This window comes from Hydra vulgaris, chromosome 06 (assembly GCF_038396675.1).
Source record: "Hydra vulgaris chromosome 06, alternate assembly HydraT2T_AEP".
NCBI classification, from domain to species: domain Eukaryota; kingdom Metazoa; phylum Cnidaria; class Hydrozoa; order Anthoathecata; family Hydridae; genus Hydra; species Hydra vulgaris.
Window position 1 is genome coordinate 42481462 of NC_088925.1, and position 26039 is coordinate 42507500.

Genomic DNA, 26039 nt, shown 5'->3' on the forward strand with positions numbered 1-26039 from the left:
TTTGAAGATCCGTTACAGATATAACAGTATTCCATACAAAGATAGATCTTCCTGAGTAAAAAAATTGCGAGCATAATAAAGAGATGTAACGTTAGCAAATGCTAATTTTGCAATGGATGTAATGTATGGTTTCCAAGAAAGATTGAAAATAAGAGTTAATCCTAGAAGACGAAGAGTAAATGATCATCGAGTACATTGCCGTTAATAAATATAGGAAGATCTAGATTATTGCGATAACAATTGGCCAAAAAAATTGAATCTTATCTAATTTAAAAATCACTAGCCACTGAGAACCCTATGCCGTAGCAGAAGTAAGATCTTTTTCAAGCTTAAATTCCCCCTCCAAGCAATCAGAGGGTTTTGGCTTCTTATCTAGACAAGAATAAATGATAGTATCATCAGCGAACAATGCCACCTTAGATGTGAGAACTTCTTGGAGATCTTTAATGTAAATTAAAAAGAATATAGAGCCAAGTATAGAATTTTGAGGAACCCCTAAAGTTAAAGAAAATGAAGGAGAGTGCTGTCCATCGAGGACAACTTTTACATTACGATTGGTAAGGAAGGCTTTAACAATCTTAAAAATGTTACCTGATACATTGTAAGAAGAGAGCTTATGGAAAAGACCAGTATACCCAATTTTATCAAAGGCTATAGAAATGTCTAGAGCGATAGCCTTAACCTCTTCACATCTATCGGTTATTATCGTTTACAAATCAGTAGTAGCACGAGAAGACCAAAACCCATATTGATGATCAGAAAGTTATTAGATTCAAGATAAGAGGTTAACTATTTTTTAATTAAAGATTCAAAAACCTTGCTCATGATAGGAAGAAGACTAATGGTACGGTAGTTAGACGAGTCAGATTGTTCTCCAGAATTTTTGAAAATAGGAATAACAGATGATGCTTTCCAGCAGGCTGGAAAACAATACTCTGATAAGCACTTGTTTAATAGTTTTGATATTATAGACGACAGCTCCGGAGAACACTTCTGCAAGACTATAACAGGTGTGTTGTTTGGATCTCAAGTTGCCGAAGATTCTAAGCAGGAAATTACTTTAGATACAGAAGCTGGAGTGATACGAATGTCAAGCAATGAATCAACCTGTTTTTCAGCTATATTAAATAGGATATAATTAATGGAATAAAGAGATGAGGTTGATGAGAATTAATCTCATCTCTTGATAAAATCTTAGCAAACAATTCAGCTTTGTCTTTAGGTGAGGTAACAAAATCTGAACCATGCAAGAGAGGTAGAATAATAGATTTTCCCTTTTTATAGACACTGTTAAAGATTCTCCAGAAGTTTTGGGAGCCAAAATTTTGAGATAAAATACGAGATTTTGTGACCTGAGAATATCTAGCTTTGGCGATAGATAAAACCTTTTAACAATGTTTATTATCAATAGTAAACAGAGAAGTGTTTTCGTGATAGATGTGAAATTTATGGTTACGATTTGAAATTGCAGCAGCACAATGAAAGAAAGCCATGGAGGAGAGTGAGGTTTAAATTGGAATTGTCGAGAGTGAATAAAAGGTTCTATGCTAATCTGAATCCAAAAAGTTACAAAAAAAGCATATTTGTCAACAGAATGACGAAAGATTTCTACTCAAGGGCGGTAACAAAGAAAATCACGGAAAGAGTCACAGTCAGCTTTAAGGTAAATGTAAGAGGTACAATAATAGGGGGATTCTGATGATGAAGAAGAATGAGATAATAGTTTTAGAGAGATTAAACCGTGATCAGAGGCATCTAAAAGTGAATGTAAAGAAATTGAGCATTGACTAGGATTAGAAACAAGACATAATTTAAGTAAAAAAGGTAAATGATTTGGATTGTCTGGAAAATGATTTGAAAAGTTTACTATTTGTGTTACAGATTGAGAAAAATAAAAGTTGTGGGCTTTAACTCCTGCAGTGTCACTGACTCTAGAGCCAAGTTATTCAGTGTGATTAGCATTAAAAGCACATTAAAAAATAGTTTTAGGATTTAAACCTAGTTTCCCGACAATTGGGTAAATTCTTACTAATTTAAATGCCCAGGCCAAGGATGTGACTATTGGAGTCTTTACGAAATAAAGAAAGATAACCATCAACACGAAGATCACAAGACGCTGTGTTTTATAATTTTTGGAACATTAGACAATTTTGGACTTGTTAAAAAACTCAACTCAAAGCACAGATAGTACTCAGAACAATATTTAATAGTCCATTCAATTGCGTCATTACTATGAATAAACCCAAATGTGGCCTCGACAATGCACACTAAAATTACGAACAAGGACATTTTCTGTTTTTTTATTGAAAATAAAGTCACATTTAAACTAGGCTATGTATGTTTGAATTCATATGGTTCGATCATGCGCAACAAGTACTCTGATACTTAACAGCTGTTGATGGAATCAGCCTCTCTGAGAGCTACCACAGAGTTTGGAAAACGTGACTACCAGCCTGCCTTAGAACCATACTGATTTTTAGAGCGGTACCCTTATTAAGAAATAATAGAATGAGTTGTTTAGTCTTAAAAACAAAGACACAAGCAAAACTCATGATTAAATTGAGAAGATTCAGCATTCAACATACTAAACTGGAAATTATGTATTATAAATATATCTACGCCAGCCTAATAGTTGAATAAGGGGTGCGAAGCTAGTTAATAGATAGAATCTGCCCTTTGCTTAGGAGGCCTTCTACAACACAATAGCCGGATACATTTAACGTCTAAAAAATATATCCTACAAGGCTGCAGGACATGAAGCAGGTTGTACTGGGTTACATGTTACAAGTAGTATATATATATATATATATATATATATATATATATATATATATATATATATATATATATATATATATATATATATATATATATATATATATATATATATATATATATATATATATATATATAGTATATATATATATATATATATATATATATATATATATATATATATATATATATATATATATATATTTATTTATTTATTTATATATATAAATATATAATGGCAAAAACAAAACCCAAACGTTGATATCAAAAAAACATAGTTGGATACAAAAATAATATTTTTATTAATTTGTATAGAAATTTTATTTGGGCAAATCAAAAATTATTCGTCTTGAGATTTTTGTTTACAAATCATTCTGTTTATGTTGTTAATATGTTTCGAAAAACTAAAACAGCTTAAGACATACTATATGCTTTTAAAAACGTCTGACCAAAACTCTTGCCCTTATTAGCAATGAAGGTATAGATTTTTTCCCAAGAGCCGTATAAGATGAAACCCTTATCTAAAGTTGTCTAAATAGATAAGAAAAACTTTCTACGCGTTTTTTAAACAACGTTGTGACTATTTATATTATACAACTTTTATTAGCTTTTCATTACTAACTGTACTTGATATGTTTGATTTTCTGAAGAACGTTTTTATCTAAGTCATATCTCAAGCAGAAACGAAACATTTTTTGAAGAACAAATATCTTTAAAATCTAAACATCGAAGTACTTTATTGTTATTTTACTTTATTGTTATTTGACAACAAAATTTTTAAAAACATAATGATTAAAAAGTTGTGATTCAAAAGAAATTTTAAATTTAACATAATGCTTATAATAATCTTTTTTTTTTTTTTTTTTAGATATTAAAAAAGAAAGTTTAAAAAAGAAGCATAAAATTATAAAAGATAAAAAAGTATTAATAAAGTTAGGCAAAATAACCGGTACATTTAAAAACACTACAGCGGATAGTTTCTTTTCAGCTGGTAAGTAACACATTTTTTAATATGAAGACATCTATGTTTTAGCATTAATGCTATAATTTGCTATTTCTACCTGAGAAAAATTTTTACATTTTCAGCCATAAATCTAAATCCAAAGTCTCAATTTCATGGCAATTCAACGTACAATCACTTAATATCTCGTTTCCTTAATAAATCAAAGTCAATTTCAATGAAGGTTATAGAAAATTTATCTCAAATTAATAAAACATCGTTATCAAAAGTATATAAAAACAAAAATATAACTTTAATTAGCAACCATAAAAAACTTAAATTTTTACAAAAAATTACAAAACTAAAAAAGCGGAAAAAATCTTTTAAAAAGAGAAGAAGCAAAAAAAAAAATCAAAATGAAGTCTCAAAACGTGACCAATCTTTATACCCACAACCAAAAGTTGAAGTATTTCCTGTATCTAGTTCAAGCGACACAATGCTTCAATTAGCTGAAGATCCAGTTAATCCGAGCAAGTTGATAGCTATAAAACCGGTTCAGCCAGATGTGAACTTTAACATGTACCCAACTGTAGATACAGCAGACTCTATTGTAAGAATTAAACCTAAAAACGATGATGTTTTAAATAGCCCTATGGATGACATAAAAGAAAAATTTTCCAACGATGCCATCTCTAGTAAACGTGATGAATCAATATCAAGAGAAAAAAATAACCACAGCCCTTTTTCAAAACTTTATGCATCTGACGTTGATCTAATTGAATCACGTGATATAAAAAAAGGTATTCATTATTTTCCTAAACATATTTTTGACTCTAAAGGGCAAGATGAAGTTGGTTACACAAAGGAACAAGTTGAAGTTGGCAACTTAGAAGGAAGAGATGAAGTTGGTTACACAAAACGTGGAAAAAATGCTGCTGAAGACAATCACCACAAAAAAAACGATGATGAAAAAAGAGATGAAGAGGATGATTATAAATTTAACGAAAATCCTAAAGAATATCCTCACAAGACAGATACCAATAAAAATACCGAAACCCACCATGACAACAGAGATAGTAAATTACAAGCTGATGATCAAGATGATGAAGTCAATCATGACAAACCGCCTTATAAAGTTCAGCCATATGTTACAAATGAAGAATTTAAACCCCGATTTGATGATATTAGTTCTGAGGATAGAGATGAAACTCCTAATCGATTAAATCCATCGGAAAATAATTTTCATCATGAAATAAACAGAATGAAAAATGAAAATAATTTGCCTCATATCAATAACAATGATAATTTTGATTTCGAAAATCGAGAAAAACTGCCTAGTCCATTTGAAGAAAGAAGAATTAACAACAATGAACATTCCTCTAATTTTCACGAACAAAAAATTCCGGAACCATACAGACATATTGAACTGCGTACAACAAATGATGGTAAAAATGAGTACGCTTCAAAGAATTTTGACGCTTCAAAGAATTTTGACGAGCCAAATAAAGACTATACAGAGTTTCCAGAAGCAAAAAATCCACAAAATTTTGATTACCATTTAAAAGATCCGCGTGAATTCGACCACCAGTTCAACGACAAACATTCTCCAGAAGAAAATGAGAGGTTTGCAGGAGAACGAGTAGGGGATGTTGTTGTTGAAAGCAATCCTAGTCCTCAATTCGAACCAGCACCGTATTCAAATTTTCCTGAAAAAAGTGATACCCTAAACAATGATAATGTTTTCAAAGGAAGAGAAAATGAAAATATTTACGGTAGAGGCGGTTATGGAAGACGAGATAATAATAACAATTACAAAGAAAATAACGACAAAAAGGATGATGATGATAATAATAACGATGATGATGACGATGATGACGATGATGATGATAACGATGATAACGACGACGACGATGACGATGATGATGATAATGAAAATGATAAAAAAGATGAAAAGAAAAACAAAAAATTAATAAGCAAAGAAGACTCTGACCCGGCTGAAGACGAAGATGTTAATTGGGATGATATAGCGTGGTTAGGTGAGTACGGTCATGCAAAGTATAGTGAAAGTGGAAAGTTTTCCAAGCCTCGAATGTATACGTGTATGCTTGAAAAAATGAAAAGTATGCAGAGCAATCCAATGTGTGCTACATCAAAACGCCATGGTTTAGAAAAGCGAAGAAAAAGTCTGAATGGTCGCTTGAGCCATCGTAGGAGGCACCATAAAAAAAAAAATCATCACTGTAAGTATATAAAAAAGTATATGAAAATTTTATCAGTATATACTTTTTTTTGAGTGCTGGTATTTTATTGGTATTAGGAAAACTTTTTTAAGACAAAAAGATTATAAACTTTGAAATACTTTTTAAAACCTTTTAAATTTTGATTTTAGTAAGAGAAGAAAACGCAAGCGAATACATTACTCAAGCTGAGCAAGTATATGATAAAAACATACAAAATGAGAAATATGAAGAAAAAGAAAACAGTTCACAGTTTGTAATGCAGCCTATTTTTGCATTGCAGGCTCCATTTGTAATGCAACCACTTTTGAAAAAACACAACAAAAATTTATTAAACAACCAACAACAAAGCAAGACCGGTGTGGAAATAACAAAGCGTCAATTTATAAATTTTGGAAATTTTAAAAATAAGATTAGGTTTAAAAACTATCCTAAATCCATTATTGGGAGAGTAGAAGATTCTCACGATAATCTCAATTTCGTTCACCGAGTTTATCATGGTGAAGAGCACGGTAGTTTTTAAAAATACTTTTATAATGAAATGCATGATTATATAAAAGGTCTAAAAAAAGTCTGTGTAGGAAATATGTGACTTAGAAATAAGTTAGGTATTGCAAGAATCCTTCATATATTGCAAGGATTCTTATATATAGCAATTATACAGCAAAAGATCCTTTATACTACTCGTAATGATAATAGAAGATTATACATTGTTTATATATTTAAAATAAAAAACACTTTCTAATTTCTCAAACCAGTTTGAAAAAGTTGTGTATATTATTCATTGTTTTTATATGAAAAAAATTTTACATCAAAAACATTTTTATTGCCCGACTTGTTGAAATTTGTTTTTTTCTTTACAAATTTTTTCATTAAAATCTGTATCTAATACGGTTACCGATTTGAAAAACAAAAAGCTAAAAAAGTTCAGAATATGATTGAATTCTCACAGTTTATTATTTACATACATATTCTGTGTTTATGTATTGTAGATATGTGACATAAAATTTTTAAATTGAATATATATAAAATTGTTTTTCTAACTTAATACCCTAAACCTATTTTTATCAAAACTGATACAATTTATATAAATTGGCATATAAAAAACGGAGAGCAAGAATATTTAAGAGCGTTAGAGGGGCGTCTACAAAACCCTCTAATATACTTAAAACTCAGATTTATTTTAGAAAATATTAGTTTTTATCGAAGTTTTGATTTTGATTTGCATTTCTTTAATATATTCTACCAGGCAACCATTATATATGATTGGGATACCTTGGGTTGTGAGTACAATAAAAACTCATATAAAAACAAATAAAATTTTTAAAAAATTTAAAGTTTTAACTTTCATTGTGCATCCACAAATAGAATTACGTATTTTCATAAAGAATTTCTTGTCATGAAGACTTTCACAAACATTATTTAAAATTGACTATTTATCCGACCAGACAGACAAATAACCAGAAATTAAAATGTACAATTTTAATATTCACTTCTAATATTAATATCCACTTCTAATTTTAATATGCACTTCTAATATTAATACCCACTTCTAGTTTAATATCCATTTCAAATATTAGGTTAGTGTAGCACTTAGCATAGTTTATGGACAATCTGTTTGCAAATTTATGGTGTCATTTTTTTTCTTTATGTTTCGAAGATTTTAGGGCACAGTCCATACTTTTTTTTATACATGAACAATAAAACAAGTTTGATGTTGAAAAATATTTAAGGCACCAAGTTTACATAGAAGATTTTCATTAGGAACAGCTCTTCCAGCTCCAAATACAGTTTTAACAACATATTTTTGTTTGCTTTGCTGTTTTTTTAGCTTAATGTGATTAGTACTTTCCCATAAGAGGATGCCGTATGTTAAGTAACCATGCATAAAAGAAAGATACAAACTTTATAAAGACATAAAAATCAAGAGTGGCCCTATAGATCATCCCAATATTTTTTAAGATATTTTTATGGAGTTTATATGTATATATAGAGTTTCCATGATAAATTTTCATTAAAATTCACTCTTTCAAAATAAATGGGTGTTTGCTTTCCGATGTTAGTTTTATTAATTAGGAGGTTGTGTAGAATAAGGTTACTCTTTTGTTTTGTTTGGTTTGTAGAAAAGAAATAATTTCGTTTTTTAAAATTCAAAAACATTTTTTTGCATACGAACTATTCATTTGCTTTATTTAATTCTTCATTTACTACTTTTAAAAATTTATGAGAGTAATGGTTACAGCCATATCCAAATAAAATTTAACGGCTTTAATGTTAAAGATAAATTTATGTACAGTAAGAAAAGTAAAGATCCTAGTATAGAAACCTATGGAACTCCACAAACCTATGGAACCTATGGAGTATAGAAACCTATGGAACTCCACAAACCTATGGAACCTATGGAGTATAGAAACCTATGGAACTCCACAAACCTATGGAACCTATGGAGTATAGAAACCTATGGAACTCCACAAACCTATGGAACCTATGGAGTATAGAAACCTATGGAACTCCACAAACCTATGGAACCTATGGAGTATAGAAACCTATGGAACTCCACAAGTTGTAGTATTTTTTGGTTGTTTCTATATTTTTACAGTGTACGTATTGCTTTCTGTTCAACATGTAATTTTTAAACCAGTGTAAGTTTGTATCTTTTAATTCATTTTTGCTTGTTCTAGTTTTTCAGTTACGTTTCACAATTTCGAAAACTTATATTTTTTAACTTTAAAACTAATTTTTTTTTTTTCTTTTTATGAATATTTATTGTATTTGAATAAAAAATGTGACATACGCATGATATCCATTATTTAAAAAGTTATTTTTCTTCGAGTTTGGTCTAGTGTGATCCGGTGTAGTCTGATGAGGTGCGATGTGGTCCGGTGTAGTATTCATTACACCACAAACTTAACATATAAAAAGCAAACTTATAACTATATAATAAAATTAATACACTAAAAAACTATAAATAAAAAAAAATTTCAAAAAAAACTATATACACGCACAAGTACACTACACACACAAAAACACACACACGCACAAACACACACATGCACACATACAGATACACACACATAAACACACAAGTACATACATGCACCATCACAACACACACAAACATACACACAGGTCCACATACACAACACATACATATCACACCACTGCACACACACACACACACACACACACTCACACTCACACTCACACACACACACACATACTCAAACATACACACAGGTCCACACACACAACACATACACACGCTACACAATCTTTTTTCAATCTTGTCTTGTGTAGCGTACGCGCTACACAAGACAAGATTGAAAAAGCATTCCGTGTAAGCAATTTCTAATAAATGGGAGACTTACAAGGCATGATATGGCATACCTGTCGGGATCAAAGGCAAAGTTTTTTTGTAAGTATTGCAAAAGTACTATTGAAGGTAAGTTAAATAATTGCTTCTCGCTTAGATGTGCTTTATTTTATAGAATTTTAACGATTATAGGTATGTATAATATGTATAATAGGTATGTAGTTCATTTTAAAAAATTGCAGTTATTATACCCCAAGTATTAAGTGAGGCGTTTTCTTCAAATTTATATCATTTTCTATATGCTACAGTTTGATAAAGGGGAGAAAAGAAAGTCATGAAGTTTGTTTTTCCTCAAATTAAATGACAACCAACAGATTCTACAACAACCAACAGATTCAACGACAACCAACAACTCAAGCAACTGCTATCTATGCATTTTTGATCCAAAAAGCGTCGCATAGGTGCGATTTTAAGATGCACCTTAAAGTTATTTATCCAGGCATTTCTTAATCAATTTTCCTATTTTTCATTATTCCTACTTCCTTTAATATCAGTGAGAAAATGTGAGAAATATAGACTGGTGAAAAAAAACTCGTTTTTGAGGCTATTACATTGTTGTTTTTTTTGAGACTATTAATATTACATTGAAACCTGAGTGAATAGCGCCTATGTATAAACAGTTAATAACTAAGCATCCATTCTAATGGCTTACTCTCCTGGTAGTACACATAAATTTGACCAACATCAAGTTCATTCCTTAAGGTTCAATCTGAGTAATAAAACTATTTGCATATATGTTGCACCAACTTGCGAAACAATGGAATTTGAGAAAACTGGTACCATATTGAATGAAACAAACAAGTTACTGCGCTTACCAATTTTTTAAATTTTTTCAGTTTTTCAGCCACAATTTAGTGTTGTTCTTTGATCAGGTTTTGACATATAATAAAAAATGTATTATTTACTATAATAATAGACGCTTATATTATTGGCTATCCTGTAATGATCCGTTCCCGTTGACTGCTAAACCAAGCATTCATCAACAAAAGATTTTGTTGTGCATATGTTGGATTATAGCAGGTAATGTTCACTTGAGCTTCTGAAAATGTAGACTAAACATAACTGGTAAAATCTACTCAGCACAGTTAAACAAAGTTTTGGTTGCTCTAAATCAAAAACAGCCTGCTTTGGCAAACAGAAAAGGTGTTGTCTTTTATCAGGACAACGCAAAACTACACACAGCAAGAATTACTTAGGAATCTCTGGTGCGACTACAATGGGAAGTTCTATCTCATTCTCCGTACTTACCAGACTTGCCCCAATTGACTAACTTCTATTTTTGGACGTGGGCAACCAAATGCGAAATTGGTGATTTCAAAATAGAGAGGTTTTGGAAAACGAGGTTACCTTCCTTCGATTTTTAAAAGCATGATTTTACAAAAAACAATATATATGATTTTGTGTCTAAATGGGATAAGGTTATATGTGTTGAAGCTGATTAATTTTTGGAATAAATAATCTAAATTAAACCTAATTTTTGTGTTACTATTTCTAAACCTTCAAAACTGCATGAACTTTTTTGGTTGCCTGGTAGTTATTTCAAGACAATCAATTATGTCGATTAAGTTTCTTTTTTTACAATTTCGTATTTTCAAAACAAAAGCTTGATAATTAATTTAAACATAATTGCTCAATACAGACAAAAAAAACTTGGACTACCCTTAAAAATTGCGCATCACAATGAATAAAATGCATAATTTTTTTCAAGTTAATGAGTAATTTTTCCGTTTCAGAAAATTTTTTTTTTCAAACTGAATTACATAGATAAATTTGTCTCCATTATCTTTCTAAATATCTTTTATAGATTTGTTGTGAAATTTTAGAAACTTAGAAAAAATAAGCTTTATAATGCATGAACTATACAAACACGTGTGTGTGTTTGTGTGTGTGTGTGTGTGTGTGTGTGTGTGTGTGTGTGTGTGTGTGTGTGTGTGTGTGTGTGTGTGTGTGTGTGTGTGTGTGTGTGTGTGTGTGTGTGTGTGTGTGTGTGTGTGTGTATTATATCAATATCAGAGTAATAAAAAACTTCAAATTCATGAAAAATCATAAAAAATTAATTTTTGTATAAAAAATGCAATATATTTTGAAGGTAAAACATTATTTAAACATATCTATAAATAAACTATGCTTTAGTAGAATTTTTTTTCAAACATCGAATTTTAGTGACTTGCTTGTTTAATCCTCAAAACAATGTTGAAGTATTTTTATTTTATTTTCTTTTTTTCTTTTGTAGTTTAACTTCTTTGATGGGTATTACATTTAAATCAATGATTTTTATTGAAAAGCGTACGTTCGTATGAAATACGTAGCGTACGTTCCAATTTAGCTTATCGTATTGAAAAGCTTATATGCAAAGTCATCAGATGTAAGCTATGTTATAAACATCAAAAAAAAAATGTTAACAGAAAAAACTGATTATACTGCAAAAACAGTGGCAAAAAACTTTCGAACAGCAAGTAATATTCACTTGAGCTTTAGAAAATGTAGACAAACTATTACTGCTGAAATCTACTCAGCACAGTTAAACAAAGTTTGGTAAACAAGGTATATATTTTCTGGAAGGTTGTTTTCAAATGAAAAATATTCAATTGAAAAATATTTTGCACAAAGAATAATGTTCCGAAAATTGCGTTTCAGAAAAGTAAATGGGTCTTCAAGTCAAATTAACCGTAAATTATTGGGACTATATGCATAATCAAAAAATATTTCAGGTTGGATCGTCAACATCTTCTAGATATATTGCCTTAAAGCAAATTTGATTTGATTTTTGGGCCGAACATTGCAATTTTCGACTTTTTAGTTTGGAAATAAAATTTTAAGATGTTTAGGTGGAATATTTGCTTAAAACTTTTTTTAATCACCAACTGAAAGTTTTTCCTGAAATATGTAGTGATATACTAAAAATAAGCATTCTGCATGAATTTAAATAAAAGCACACACACGTGCACAAACACACACACACACACATAGGGTTAGCCTACACACAGGGTTAGCCTACGGTAAATAATAAGATAATCAGTTTACTTTATGCTGAATAACAAAAACATTTTTAGGGGATCTTGGCTTGACTCATTCATCAAACAATTATAAAAATATGAAACCGATGATGAAATGGTCTAAGTTCCCACCTTTTAGCAAGATGAAAATTTCTGTCCATTTTAGGCATAAGTTTCGCAAGCATGCCAATCACAAAAAATACAATAATCAAATGAAAAATAGATTGAATAGAGTTAGCTCATTCAAAAGTTTAAATATGAAATACCCACCAGCTTTTCCTAAAAATACTCCAAAAGATGTTGAAAGTTACCCAGGAGCTTTTCCTAAAGATGCTCCGAACGATTCTTATGAAACAATTTCAAAAAGCTCAAATGAACGTTCAACAAACAGTTATCCAGGAGCATTTCCAAAAGTTATTTCCAAAGAATTTTCTAAAAATATTCCAAAAGATAATCATGGAACATTTCCAGCAGATATTCCTAATGATTGTCAAGAAAAAAACGATGAAGATTCTTCAGAACATTTGAGTAATAAAGTACCAAAGAGTTTTCCAGAAAATTATGAGCAAGATTCTCCGCATCATTTTCCAAAAAATTATCCTTTGATTTTAACTAAAAATGGTTGCAAAGAATCTCACAAAGATTATTCAAAAGAATCTTCGGAACATATTAATAAAAATATACTTAAAGAATCTGCAGAAGATTTTTCTGAAGACATCCCCAACAGCTTACCAAATGATCATAGTTTAGCAGTTAATTACAATAATCACAACTCCAAAGACTCTCAAAGACAAGATTTTTCAAAAGATTCTTCGGAGCATATTAATAAAGATGTACCTAAAGAATCTTCAGAACGTTTTTCTGAAGACATCTCCAACAGTTTACCAAATGATCATAGTTTACCAATTAATTATAATAAACACAACTCCAAAGACTCTCAAAGACAATCTACAGAAGATAACCCTGACTATTTTTCAAAAGATTCTCCACAAGAATTCTCGGAACAGTTTCAGCATAGTTTTCCCTCAAACTCTCACAAAAATAACTTGGGAAAGTTTTCAAAAGAATATTCTAAACCTTTTATTAAAGACATGGACAGAGGTTTGTTGGATGGTTTAAATAAAGAAACAGATCCTTACCAAAAATGCAAAGAATTGAAAAATCAAAGAACACAACGTAAAGCTTTGACAAATTCAAGACGCATAACATTCTTTCCCACGAACAACATTGATATGGTAGATAAAATAAAGATTGACATTAATGAAAAACCAAATGTCGAACCTATGGAAATAAACGGGAACATTGTATTAGCTATCCCACATCTTGTTCAGCAGGTGGAAAACTGGAAAATTTCAGATATGAATAAAGTATCTTTGCTTCCAGAAGAAGAGCTTTGCTAACTGTTGGTTAAATATTGTTTATAGTTGTAAAATATTACATCGACAAAATATTTTTTAAATTGCAAAATAGAAGTACTTATTTAAAATTGTAAAATAAAAGTTATTATTTTAAATTCCGAAATAGAAGTCATTATTTTGAACTCCGAAATAGAAGTCGTTATTTTAAATTCCGAAATAGATGGCATTATTTTAAATTGAAATTCATTAAGAAGTTTTTTTATATTAGGTTTATTTTGGTAATATAAAAATATTTGTCTATTTAAAATTAATGTCAAGAGAGAAATTTTTTCATTTTTATAATTTACCCTTAGGTGCTTATGAGAGATTATTTTAATTTTAATATAATGTAAAAATTGTAACATTCGGAGCTTTTTGGCAAAAAAAAAATATTATGTAGTTTATTGCATTATTTTGACTTCTAAAATCATTTCCGATTTCCAAATTTTTTCAAAACGGTTTTAGTTTGATACTATGAATTTACTTGTGAATTTAAAAAAAAAATTACTCATTGATTGTAAAATTAAACAAACCTGTTGTTAATTTTTTTTAATGTTGTTTAACATAGTGAAATAACCATTGATTTTGATTTTTTTCTTAACTAAAAAAAAGATGTTTTCTAAGAATAAAGCTTTGTTACTATGTAGTTTTCATTTACATTTCGAATTCCATTAATTTGGAATTCAAAATAAATATATATGCTTGTTTAATAATATGTTAATATTAATATATTTATCTTTGTTTTTATAGCTTTCTATTCACTCACTGACGAGTCCGAATTTTTTTTTTGTGGAGGCCAAAACTTCACAGCGCTTTTTGAAGCAATTCTTTTGATCGTACAGCCCTGAAATTTTACAAATAATCTTTTGCCGACTAACAATAGCTATATTTGTTACATTTGATTCAATAAGTATTTTAGATTTACGATGCCCCACCTCCCCGTTGGTTAGATCTGGAACTCCGAAAAAAATATCGGAAACCGAGAGGGCATCAAAAAGTGTTAAGTATCAATATAAATTTAATTAAAAATTTTACAAATATTCCACTTGTTAATTTCAGACAAATGAAAATGCGTCCAAAAAAGAACAAATACATCAACCGAGAAGAAAACCCAACCAACATTTAAATTAATAAAAAAAAATATGCTCCAAATATTTTTGTTAATTATTATATACAGAATTCAAAATAAATTTTTATTGAATATTAATCATAATCAATAAGTGTAATAATTCAATTTTATTAAGACTAAAAAGTAGAAAATAAAATAAATAAATAAAACTTTTTAAAAATAGCTTTCTATTCAATCGACTAAAAAGTAGAAAATAATTTTTTTTTGTTTCTGGTACTCGTGGAAACTACTTTTCTAATTTATATATCTGTTTTTGTATCCATATTTTCACTTTAAACTATGAGTTTATAATCCATTTACATTATTAAAAAATACGAATTGCAAAAAAAAAAAATGCTTTTCCCTCGACTTTACCTATTGAACTTAATTTAATTTCAGAAAAGTAGAACCAACCATTAGAGTCAATATGTCCAAAATCAAAAAAAAATCAAAACAAAAAATAACAATGTTCAAAAAAAATATAAAAAATAAAAAAGCGTTTATGGTAATTTTAAAATTGCTTTTTTACTGCATTTATGGATTTTGTGTTGCAGAAAGATGATAAAAAGATGTTTGAGAACCTTAGGTATCATCCATCTACAACCAAAATAATAAGTAAACTGTACTTTGAATGTCTTTGAAACTATTTGAACATGCATGCATGATTTCTTCTGGCGTATTCTTGACCACATTCGTTTAGTATCTTTTTTAACTGTACAGCATGATAAAAATGAAACTGTACAGCAAAATAATAAAATAAATAAAAAAACTTTTTAAAAATAGCTTTCTATTCAATCGACTAAAAAGTAGAAAATAACTTTTTTCTGTTTCTGGTACTCGTGGAAATCATGTACTTAGTAATAATCACTTTTGTAAAGCCAATACTGGAAGACATTGAAGGCAATTCATGTACGTATGTAAACAAACGAAATCATCGAAGTAAAGGAATAGAAAGTTTGGCGCCTTTTAAGTCAGATGCTTTCAAAATCAAATTCGTTTCAAATGTACATAAAGCTAAAGGCGCCAAACTTTCTATTCCTTTACTTCGATGAGTTTGTTTGTTTACATACGTACATGAATTGCCTTCAATGTCTTCCAGTATTGGCTTTACAAAAGTGATTATTACTAAGTACATGATTTCCACGAGTACCAGAAACAGAAAAAAGTTATTTTCTACTTTTTAGTCGATTGAATAGAAAGCTATTTTTAAAAAGTTTTTTTATTTATTTTATTATTTTGCTGTACAGTTTTATTTTTATCATGCTGTACAGTTAAAAAAGATACTAAACGAATGTGGTCAAGAATACGCCAGAAGAAATCATGCATGCATGTTCAAATAGTTTCAAAGACATTAAAAGTACAGTTTACTTATTATTTTGTGTTGTAGATGGATGATACCTAAGGTTCTCAAACATCTTTTTATCATCTTTCTGCAACACAAAATCCATAAATGCAGTAAAAAAGCAATTTTAAAATTACCATAAACGCTTTTTTATTTTTTATATTTTTTTTGAACATTGTTTTTTTTTGTTTTGATTTTTTTTTGATTTTGGACATTTTGACTCTAATGGTTGGTCCTACTTTTCTGAAATTAAATTAAGTTCAATAGGTAAAGTCGAGGGAAAAGCATTTTTTTTTTTTTGCAATTCGTATTTTTTAATAATGTAAATGGATTATAAACTCATAGTTTAAAGTGAAAATATGGATACAAAAACAGATATATAAATTAGAAAAGTAGTTTTGCTGGAATATTTCAAAAACGTGGGGCAATCATAAAATTTTGACGAATATTGTTAAAAATAATATATCAAAGAAAAACAAGAATGAAACTGCCATTATAAAGTCCATTGTAAAGAAAGAATTACCTAGAAATTAAAGTATAAAACAAAGTTTTTTGTTATTTTAAAAAAAGGTAAAGAAAAAGTGTTCTTAGCCTTCTTGAAAAATAAAACCTGATGCTAATCCTTGTTTTGTGTAGAATTTCAAAAAACTTTAACGTAATATTTCAAATAAAATACATGTAGTATTTAAACTAACTTACATGTATAATTTCAAATAACATAGATGTAGATTTTAAAATAACTCAAATGTAGTATTGGAAATAATTTCGATGTAGTAATTCAAACTACTTCCGAGATAACACACACATTGGGCCAACGTAAGTAAAACCATCGCAAACGTTGGCTGTTTTTTTCTTATGCAAACCCAACATTGATTTAGTGTTATGTGTTTAGCAATGATATCAATAGAAAGATTAATACCGACGCAATTTAAAACAGTTTGCTTAGTTATACTGGCCCAATGTATGTAAAAACATCGCAAAGATTGACTGTTTTTACGATCTAATCCCAAGGCTAATCCAATGTATATAACCCAACATTGATTCAACGTATATGAGCCAATGTTGATTAAATGTATACAACCCAGCAAAGTTACATTGTTTTAATTAAGTTAATTTTGTATACAATTACAAAATTAACTTAACTAAAACCTTCAGCGATTATTAAAATATTGAACGACAAGCAAAACAAACATGAATAATAAAAAAAAAACATTAATAATCAATATAAATATGAAGAATGGCAGGATTTAATCCTTTGGAGTAATTGGTCTCATTGGTTGTTGTGGCTAAAGATTCTTCTCCTATTTGAACTATTTGTCTTAGTCAGGCAGGAGGAAAACCTTTACGGCTGAGAAGAGGTTGAGAAGAGGAGAATATGTTAGGTTGAGAAGATGAGAATAGGTTAGGCTGAAATTTACAAGTTTGTTTTAAGTGTGCAACTTAATGTTTGCACTTTTTTTAAACAAAATTTTTTTAAAAATGATGTCCAGACGCACAGAAACTTTTCAAAGAACCTATGAGACGTGTGGCAGGTTTAGCAAAACACTGGTCTTTCTAACGATGGGATTCAAAAAGTAGATTATTTCTGAAAATAAGTTTTACGCTCATAAATGAAGCAAATTTTTAAAGCCCAATTCAGAAAACTGTATCTATCAAAATCTACCAATAACAAATGCTCTTAATAATTTTCGAGGCACTTCAGATATATACATTAACATCAAATGTGTTTTAGATTTCATCAAAGTTTAAGAAGAGTACGCCAACGATTGTTTGGTTGTTTCTTGTTGTATGGCCTATATAATTTGTGGCATACAATATCATAGCAGTAAACACTTATGCCGTATGTGTGACGTTGAATCAAAAAATCTATTTAATTGCGAAACTTAGGTGATTTGAGAAACCTTAGGTGAGAAAATTTGAGAACCTTAGGTGAAGTAAAAGACAAGCTTACAGATTTTGTCAAACCGTATAAAGATTTGAAAAAACCAAAAGTCTTCCAAAATGTTGTGCATTTATTATTGCTGGAGTTTCATGACTGAAAGCTAGTATTAGAAGCTTTTATTAAAACCTTTTACTAATACAACTACATTTATTACTGTACCATACAGTGAAAAAATTGTATAGTTCTTTATCTTCATGATTAGCAGTGTCAAAAGCCTTCGACAAGCCAATAAAGTCAACAATATTAGTCAACAATGTCAAAAGCTTTTGACAAGCCAATAAAGTCAACAATGTTATTCAACAGAGTCAAAAGCTTTTGAAAAATTTTTTCATAGCTACTTATTAAAAAGAAAACTTGTTACCTCTAACGATGGCCTTTAAAATGACTATGTTAAAATAGCCTGTGGTGTTCCTCAAGGCTCTATTCTAGGTCCTCTTATGCTTTTAATTTATATTAATGATTTAAGTAAAGCAGCTATTCTTTGGAGTATTATGTTTGCAGATGAAATGAATTTATTTTTATCAAACAATAATATTAATGAGCTGTTTTCTGATATGAATATAGAAATTAAATGCGTATCTTAGTGGTTTAAATGTAACAAATTGAAACTATGATAAAACAAATTTCATTTTGCTTCACCCTATATCAAAAAAAGGTTTTTTACGAACAACCCTGCCAAAAATTCTTATTTAAGAGTTTGAAATACAAAAGTTTTCATTTATCATGATGAGAATGTTACATGAGAATGTTACATGAGAATGTTACATGAGAATGTTACATGAGAATGTTACATAAGAATGTTACATGAGAATGTTACATGAAAATGTTACATGAGAATGTTACATGGAAACCGCACATTAATTACATAAGCACTAAAGTCTCTAAAAATATAGGAGTCCCATAAAAGTCAATCGTTTGACAAAAGCAATTTAATCCAACTCTATTACTTATTTACTCAATTTTTATATATACTATGAAAATATTGCTTGAGGAAGTACAAGCAAAAGTAAGTTATGTACTCATCGCCAAAAACACGCTTAGTTTGTTATAAAAATCGTCTTTCGCATACGAAGTTTTTATTTAAAAAAGTTAAAGTACTTAATATTTCTGAAGTGAATTTATATAAAATATTATGTCTTATGTTTCAATGTAAAATCAATCTGTCATTACACACTTTTAAAGATTTTTTGTTGGTGTTAAAGTTTATCCTACTCCGGCTAATTGCCATATAGAGGCCACATACCAAGGCCCACCAAGACGAGTTCAACTCACAAAAGAGAATGATAATCCGCTTCGGCAGACCAAGAGTAAGTGAGTTTAAGAAAAATGAAAAATATTAGTGACAGACTGAAGAAGTCGAGTTAGAGAGTTAGCTTATAGGATAGAGAACAGATATTGCACTGAATGTTAAAATGTGCAATTATAAATTCATTAATTAAAACTAATTAATGTATAACAAATTAATATGTATAATAATATATTAAATTTGGCTATATGTGAACCACGATGTCAGCTATGTTAAACAAGTTCTTGTTTTAATGATTATGAATATTTTTATAACTGTTATAAGTAGAGATGGAATGATGAAGTTAAAACAATAATGGTAAATATAGTGTTAATAAAAATGATATGACAATAATGTTACAATATGGTAATAAAAATATGTATAATAACATTATACAGTATGAAAAAATGTCATTAATAAAACCACAACTAGAAATATAATTATAGCGACTATGAAAATAATTATGCAATTAAAATGAAAAAAAAGTATACACTATAAAGATTAATAACAACAATCACGTGACAAATAATATGATGCTATTTACTATTGTTGTATAAATGTTTATTACACTCAGATTTAAACATAATAAATATTATGTTCAAATTATGATTTATTTGCTATAACTGCAAATAAATCATAATTCGTCGCGTTTTCTACCGCTAAACTCCTGCTGGCTAATATATCCATTTTTGTCTCGATCTTCTTCTTCAAAAATTTCACGTAACATATGACGTAATCCCAACGGACCAGGCTCATCTCTTATACCAGAGAGCTGCAAATATTCAAAAACCTCATCATGTGTTAACACACCGTCTCTGTTTTTATCAATTAACTTGAACGTATTTTCAACACGAGGAGCGTTCGGAACTGCATGGAATGATAACAGTTCAACTATAAAATGTAAATTTACGCGAGAAGGTAAATTTCCTAATCCATTGTTCCCATAAGCATACTTTGGAGGGATTGTTAAAGACCTAATTTCACCCTTACACATATCGCGCAAACCAGCTTCCCATCCTGAAATCATCTGATCTTCACCAAGTATAAACTCAAATGGCTTTTCCATATACCTATTAAAAAAAAGCTTTTTTGATAAAATAATTACCAATATTAAGTTTAGTTCAGAATAGAATAACAATGACAGATATTGTATAATAAATTATGTATCTTGTTGTTTGTGAGACAGCTCACAATACAATAGAGCTCCCAATAAATGTATTTTCATCATAAACTTATACTGGATTTCAACTTTATAAAAATTATTATCTACCAAGTCCCTTTAATATCTTTCTCTAATATAATATAACCTAATATAATAAAAAAAGTCCTTCAGAAGTATGTCAACCTGGGTCTCAATAAAGTCGTAAATAAGTCTAATTAAAAAATCCTTTAAAATTTTACTTTCATAGTTTTTATACATTAAAACAAAAAAAACTTTTTTATAAATGAATATTTACTTTTTACTTGTATTTTTTACGATTACTTTTAATAGTACTAAAGACTTTTCAAATGTTCAATGGTCTTGGGCATCCCTAATAATGTTATAAGGATGTATTTGAAATCTTATATACATATATACATACAGTATATATAATCTTATAAGGATATATTTTAAATCTAATATACATACAGTGTATATATATATATATATACATATTTTTTTTTTTCGGACCCGTAGGAACAAAAATTATATTTCAGGCCCGTAGGAACAAAAATTATATTGGGGGGGGGGGGGGGGGGGAAATTTTTGGAGACCTTTTTTTTTCTTTTTTTTTTTTCAGTTGTATTATAAAAAGTAAAGAAACTTACTTTGTATCGAATGGAGTACCATCACCCAAAGTACCATTAAATCTAAGTCTTAATAAATCTCCATCTTTTGTAGTTCTTTCACACACGGCTGGTCTCGAAATCAGTCCTATTCCAACTCCACCAAACATTTCGGAGGCATGGCTTTTTATAACCAAAGCAAAAAAAATAAATGCGTTGATCATTTCACAAAACTCTTTACTATACATTATTTAACTCAGAAAAAACTTGGTTACTGTTTTATGTGTACTCTTGCAACAGTTTATTTGTACTCTTGCAACATTCTTATAAAAACCTTTTGGTTGTCATAGTTTTTATTTTTTATAATTAAAAAGAATGTAAACAAAAAATATTTTGTATTTAAATGATTTTTCGTATTTTGCTAAAATTTCAATGAACAACGAAATAACTTCTCCTATATTTTAAACTTATTTGAGCATAAAAACTATTATAATTATAAATGAAAAACAATATCAAACATTGGTGTAACTTATATATACTTTGCTTCTTCGCATTAATCTAGTTTAATAAAACATTTCATAAATATTTTATTGATTTATATAAATATATATATTTATATATATATATATATATATATATATATATATATATATATATATATATATATATATATATATATATATATATATATATATATATATATATATATATATATATATATATATATATATATATATATATATATATATATATATATATATATATATATATATATATATATATATATATATAGTTTTATTTTTTTAAATAAAAAAATCATTTTAAAACAACAAAAAATTCAGCATCGTATTTTTTGAAGAAAGTAAAAATTATGTAGCGTATAAAATTATAACAATCAAATATATAAATACTTTAGGAATGGGTAATATATGGATGGAATATCTTTTGTTATTTTTCTTAAATGACTTAAATGATTATATGAATATATATATATAATATATATATATATATATATATATATATATATATATATATATATATATATATATATATATATATATATATATATTGTAGTTTTTTCTCGTAATCAACAAATCAATAAACAGATAAATTAAATCAATAAACGATAATCTTTTCTCCTAACTAAAACTCTGCTATTTACAAATTTTTCCTCAATATATATACTCTATGCTTTTCCTAAAATATCCTTCAAAACACCGTCATAAATCACCGCAAAAACATATTTACAATTATTATTGGTAAAAACTATTAAAGCTATTAAATCTCTAACGTCATTAAATGTTCTAGAACTTTCCGGAATTACACTCCTCCTTGATCCTTACGGATCATCCAAATAGCAATCAAAGTATTTCGAAGGCATGCGCCGTTCCCGACCACTCCGTCGCAAAAGCATGTCGATTTCTTGGGGTCTATCTTCAGCTTCGACATTTTCCTCGTTCGTCTCATCTTTAACTTGCTCTCCTTGATTTTTAGCGTTCTCTAGACCAGTTTCAGTATTCATCTCTATTTCCACATCAGGGATAATGCAGGACTGAGTATCATTTCGAGGTCTAACGTGTTTCACATGACGCGGAATGCCGTTCACTTCTACGATTTGTTTCGACGCATTCCGAGTTATCGTAGCTGGTTGCCACTTTGTATAGCACCTCGCATTTGGTGGTTTCAGCCAGACTTTATCGCCGATTCGAAACCTCTTGTTCGTGACATTTTGCGCAGGAAGATTCTCTTTTCCCAATCCTTTCACACCAATGGTATAACTGTATATTTTGTCCATCGGACTTGCACCATTTTTGTCGGCTGAGACATTGTACCAATATAGTGCTCCGGTATCGACATTTTCGATCGTTCTGCTATTCTCTTGATCGTACGGTGGTTTCTTTCTACAATTCCATTTCCTTCAGGATAATAAGCGGCTCTAAATCTAATTTGTACTCCCCAAATATCAAGGAAACTCCTTATCTCTTTAGTTTTAAATGTCGGCTCATTGTCAGTCAATATTTCAGACGGTGCTCCACGTTCACAAAAAATAAGACGGAGTATTCGGACTATGGCAAGACTTCCGTATGAGCTTGATAATTGTCGCCACAACGCGTATTTTGAAGGTCCGCAATCAATTAGACTCAAAAACTTGTCAGTGCCATAATGCGTGATGTCCATGGCCAATCTCTCCCAGTTTCCTTCAACATCCAATTTCCCTTTTTCCCACCGTATTGGCGTTGGATCTATTGACTGACATGGTTCGCAACTTTTTACCACATTTCGAACATCGTTTTCAGTAGCAGTCGGAATTGCTTTACGAACAAAGTTTAACGTTCGATTCACTCCGAAATGTCCAGTTCTTTGGTGTATATCGGAAATAGATTCAGCCTTCGTAGCTACGATTCCCATACAACTATTCCGACACTCTGGCACAGTCAGTTTGTTGAGCCATCTGCTGCGAACTCTTGTTAATGCGTCAGCCAAATTATCTTTAGAAGGAATGAGTTTTACCTCAACGCTAACATTGTATTCTTCAATTAGCTGTTGCAACACGCTTAGTCTTCTTTGAATCGGCATTTCACCCGCCGCTTTTGATCTCAACCTTGATTTTCCTGTAAGGGCGTCAGAAACCCAGTGGAATACTGTCACGGAATCGGTAAAAACAGTCTCTTTCTTCAGTTTTCACATCAGAGCCATATTCATTCCACGTATCACAGCGTCTAATTCTGCCATTTTTATATGAATATCAGACGTTTCTTTTCGCAGCCATGTTGCATCCTCCACAGTAGTTTCCCCAACTTGAATAAGAGCACCCATCGCTAAAGAAATAGCATCAACCCACACATTTCCCTCATCACCACACACAGCCCAATCACCACAAGCAGCTTTACTCTTCAAGAGACTACAAATCACTCGCAGCCAACCACACACGGGTAAATGTCCTACCAACTGTCCACAGATTGATAACACAACTCTTCTGGTTAACTTTTGCGAGATAGCATCAACTCGATTCCCTCTGGACCACATCAGTTTGTTACCAACCTTGCGCACACACAATCCTAACACACGAACTCCATCATTACCAATCTACTCAACTTCTTTACTTTCTAAACCATATTTTAAAAAATGCCTCTTGACATAATCAAGACTCACCACACTTTCGTCTACGAAAATGTCGTCAACATAAGCGGACGTTCCACTCTTCACTAATTCGTTTTGATCAACGACGGCACTCACAACGGATTTCATGATCATTGGCGCAACGTTCAATCCGAAACCAAGTCGTGTCAAACAATACCTTTTATTTCGAAACACCACTGTTTGGAAGGGCCAAAGAGATTTATCAGTTTTTAGTTGAAGATAAGCCTTGCGTAAATCAATAATTGCTGGTTTGTTACCCATTCTTCTCCATTCTCTAAGCTTTTCGACACACACATCTGCATCTCTCGTGTATGTCTCAATGAAATCGTTAGCTTCTCTCCAGTCCAGAATAGGTCGGATTTTGTGGTCTTTGTTTCTCTGAATGACAGCCATTAAAGGAATCTGCCCTTTGGGCGGCACCAATTCATATCGTCATACTCTAACAGCCACTTCCGATCAATCCAATCCTGTAGTTCGTTTTCGTAGTCTGCTCTAGCGTGTTGTAAAATTCCATACTGTGCCACTTTATTGCGCAATCGGTCAGGGCTTTCTCCATCTCTCCATTTCCATTTGACTCTCCATTCAACACCATTAAAAACTGCTTCGTGATCTTTCTTTTTTATTTCGATTTTGTTAACTTTGTCCTTGTTCAAAGCCAATGCTCCACAGTAACTCAATCCGAACTTCGCTTTTCCCAATGGAGAAATGGATACTCCTCCTAGTAATTTAATGGAACTCATTCCGAGCATCATATCAACTCCAAACGGTTGGAAGTCCACTAAAATAACTTCATCACGTGCTTTAATGCCATCAACCTCAAGAATCACGACCGCTGACCCAGTGCACTAATGAACTTTTCCTTCAAACGTTACTACCTTTTGAGAGTTTGAGTACCTACATTGACTTTTGGGCAGGAATTTTTTATTCAAAATCGTCTTCGAACATCCTGTGTCCACTAAAGCTGTCGCAACTATACCGTTAACTTTTAAACGAATAACAGATAATGCGCTCATTCCACCGTTGTTCAGGAGCGAAGTAGCGCAGATTCCTCGCTCCTGCAATTGTTTCCCTGCAGCTTCCAGCATTTCGATGCAATGTGTCCTTCCTCACCACATTTAAAACATCTAACAGTCTTCGGTGACAAGTTCTTCGCAAGCAAACAATTCTTTGCAATGTGATTCAAACCTTTGCAGTTGTAACACACTAACGCGGTTTTTGTAGCATGGCGTCTAGATACAGCGCCAACAGCGTCACTGTCAATCACATTTGCACAGTTCAAAGCAGCTCTCACTCTGGGTAACATTATATCAATCGGGTCCATTACGGCTCGAAATCTTGATGATAAAACTTCTGGCAAACCCAGAACAAACGCCAAACGCACAGACTCCTCTGAAAATTTAGCAAGATAGGCTAATCGTCTTAAATCAGCCAAAAACACGTCGGCTTTTTCTCCGTCACATAATTTTCGTTTTGTAAACAGTTCATATGCAGTATAGGCATCTACAGAAAACGCCGCTAATAACACACGCTCGACTTCCACAACATCTTTTTTATCTCCCGCGGTTAAAGCATCGTACACTGCATAAGCTGCTTCTCTGAGAAGAATCGGAAAAAGTAGTTCAAGCTTTAAGTTCTGAATTTCAGCAATCACTTTCGTTCGTTGAATCCAAACAGCAGCATCCGAAGTGCCATCATACGTTTCAAACATATCAAATAATCTCATACTTGGTTCCATG

At 30.4% G+C, this 26039-nt stretch overlaps 3 protein-coding genes across 3 annotated transcripts in view; 1 reads left to right on the forward strand and 2 right to left on the reverse strand.

The window, feature by feature from the left end:
- The window catches only part of LOC105843685 (protein PF3D7_1417600), a 32478-nt gene extending 18609 nt beyond the window's left edge, over positions 1-13869 (forward strand). The window contains exons 3-6 of the mRNA XM_065800177.1: positions 3644-3766; positions 3862-5955; positions 6105-6464; positions 12379-13869. Of these exons, the coding sequence (XP_065656249.1) occupies positions 3644-3766; positions 3862-5955; positions 6105-6464; positions 12379-13721 (3920 nt within the window). The 3' untranslated portion in view covers positions 13722-13869. The remainder of the gene's footprint in view (positions 1-3643; positions 3767-3861; positions 5956-6104; positions 6465-12378) is intronic.
- A 5950-nt stretch (positions 13870-19819) lies between these two features.
- LOC100213556 (uncharacterized) lies at positions 19820-21454 on the reverse strand. Its single transcript, XM_065800178.1, has 2 exons — positions 21205-21454; positions 19820-20465 (listed from the first exon to the last, which is right to left on the reverse strand). The coding sequence occupies exons 1-2, from the start codon at positions 21408-21410 to the stop codon at positions 20030-20032; spliced, it is 642 nt and encodes a 213-aa protein (XP_065656250.1). The 5' UTR covers positions 21411-21454; the 3' UTR covers positions 19820-20029.
- A 1047-nt stretch (positions 21455-22501) lies between these two features.
- LOC136081411 (uncharacterized) lies at positions 22502-23739 on the reverse strand. Its single transcript, XM_065798724.1, has 2 exons — positions 23052-23739; positions 22502-22980 (listed from the first exon to the last, which is right to left on the reverse strand). Exons 1-2 carry the CDS (start codon positions 23737-23739, stop codon positions 22502-22504), a joined length of 1167 nt encoding a protein of 388 aa, XP_065654796.1.
- Positions 23740-26039: the final 2300 nt, after the last annotated feature.

Bases quoted from the DNA above. Each gene is read 5' to 3' on its own strand.
- LOC100213556 (XM_065800178.1), bottom strand. From the start codon at position 21,410: ATGTATAGTAAAGAGTTTTGTGAAATGATCAACGCATTTATTTTTTTT. The intron at 20,466-21,204 runs GTAAGTTTCTTT...TTTTTTTAATAG, and splicing joins GGTACTCCATTCGATACAAA to GTATATGGAAAAGCCATTTG.
- LOC136081411 (XM_065798724.1), bottom strand. From the start codon at position 23,739: ATGCCGATTCAAAGAAGACTAAGCGTGTTGCAACAGCTAATTGAAGAA. The intron at 22,981-23,051 runs GTACGATCAAGA...ACAATGTCTCAG, and splicing joins AATTGTAGAAAGAAACCACC to CCGACAAAAATGGTGCAAGT.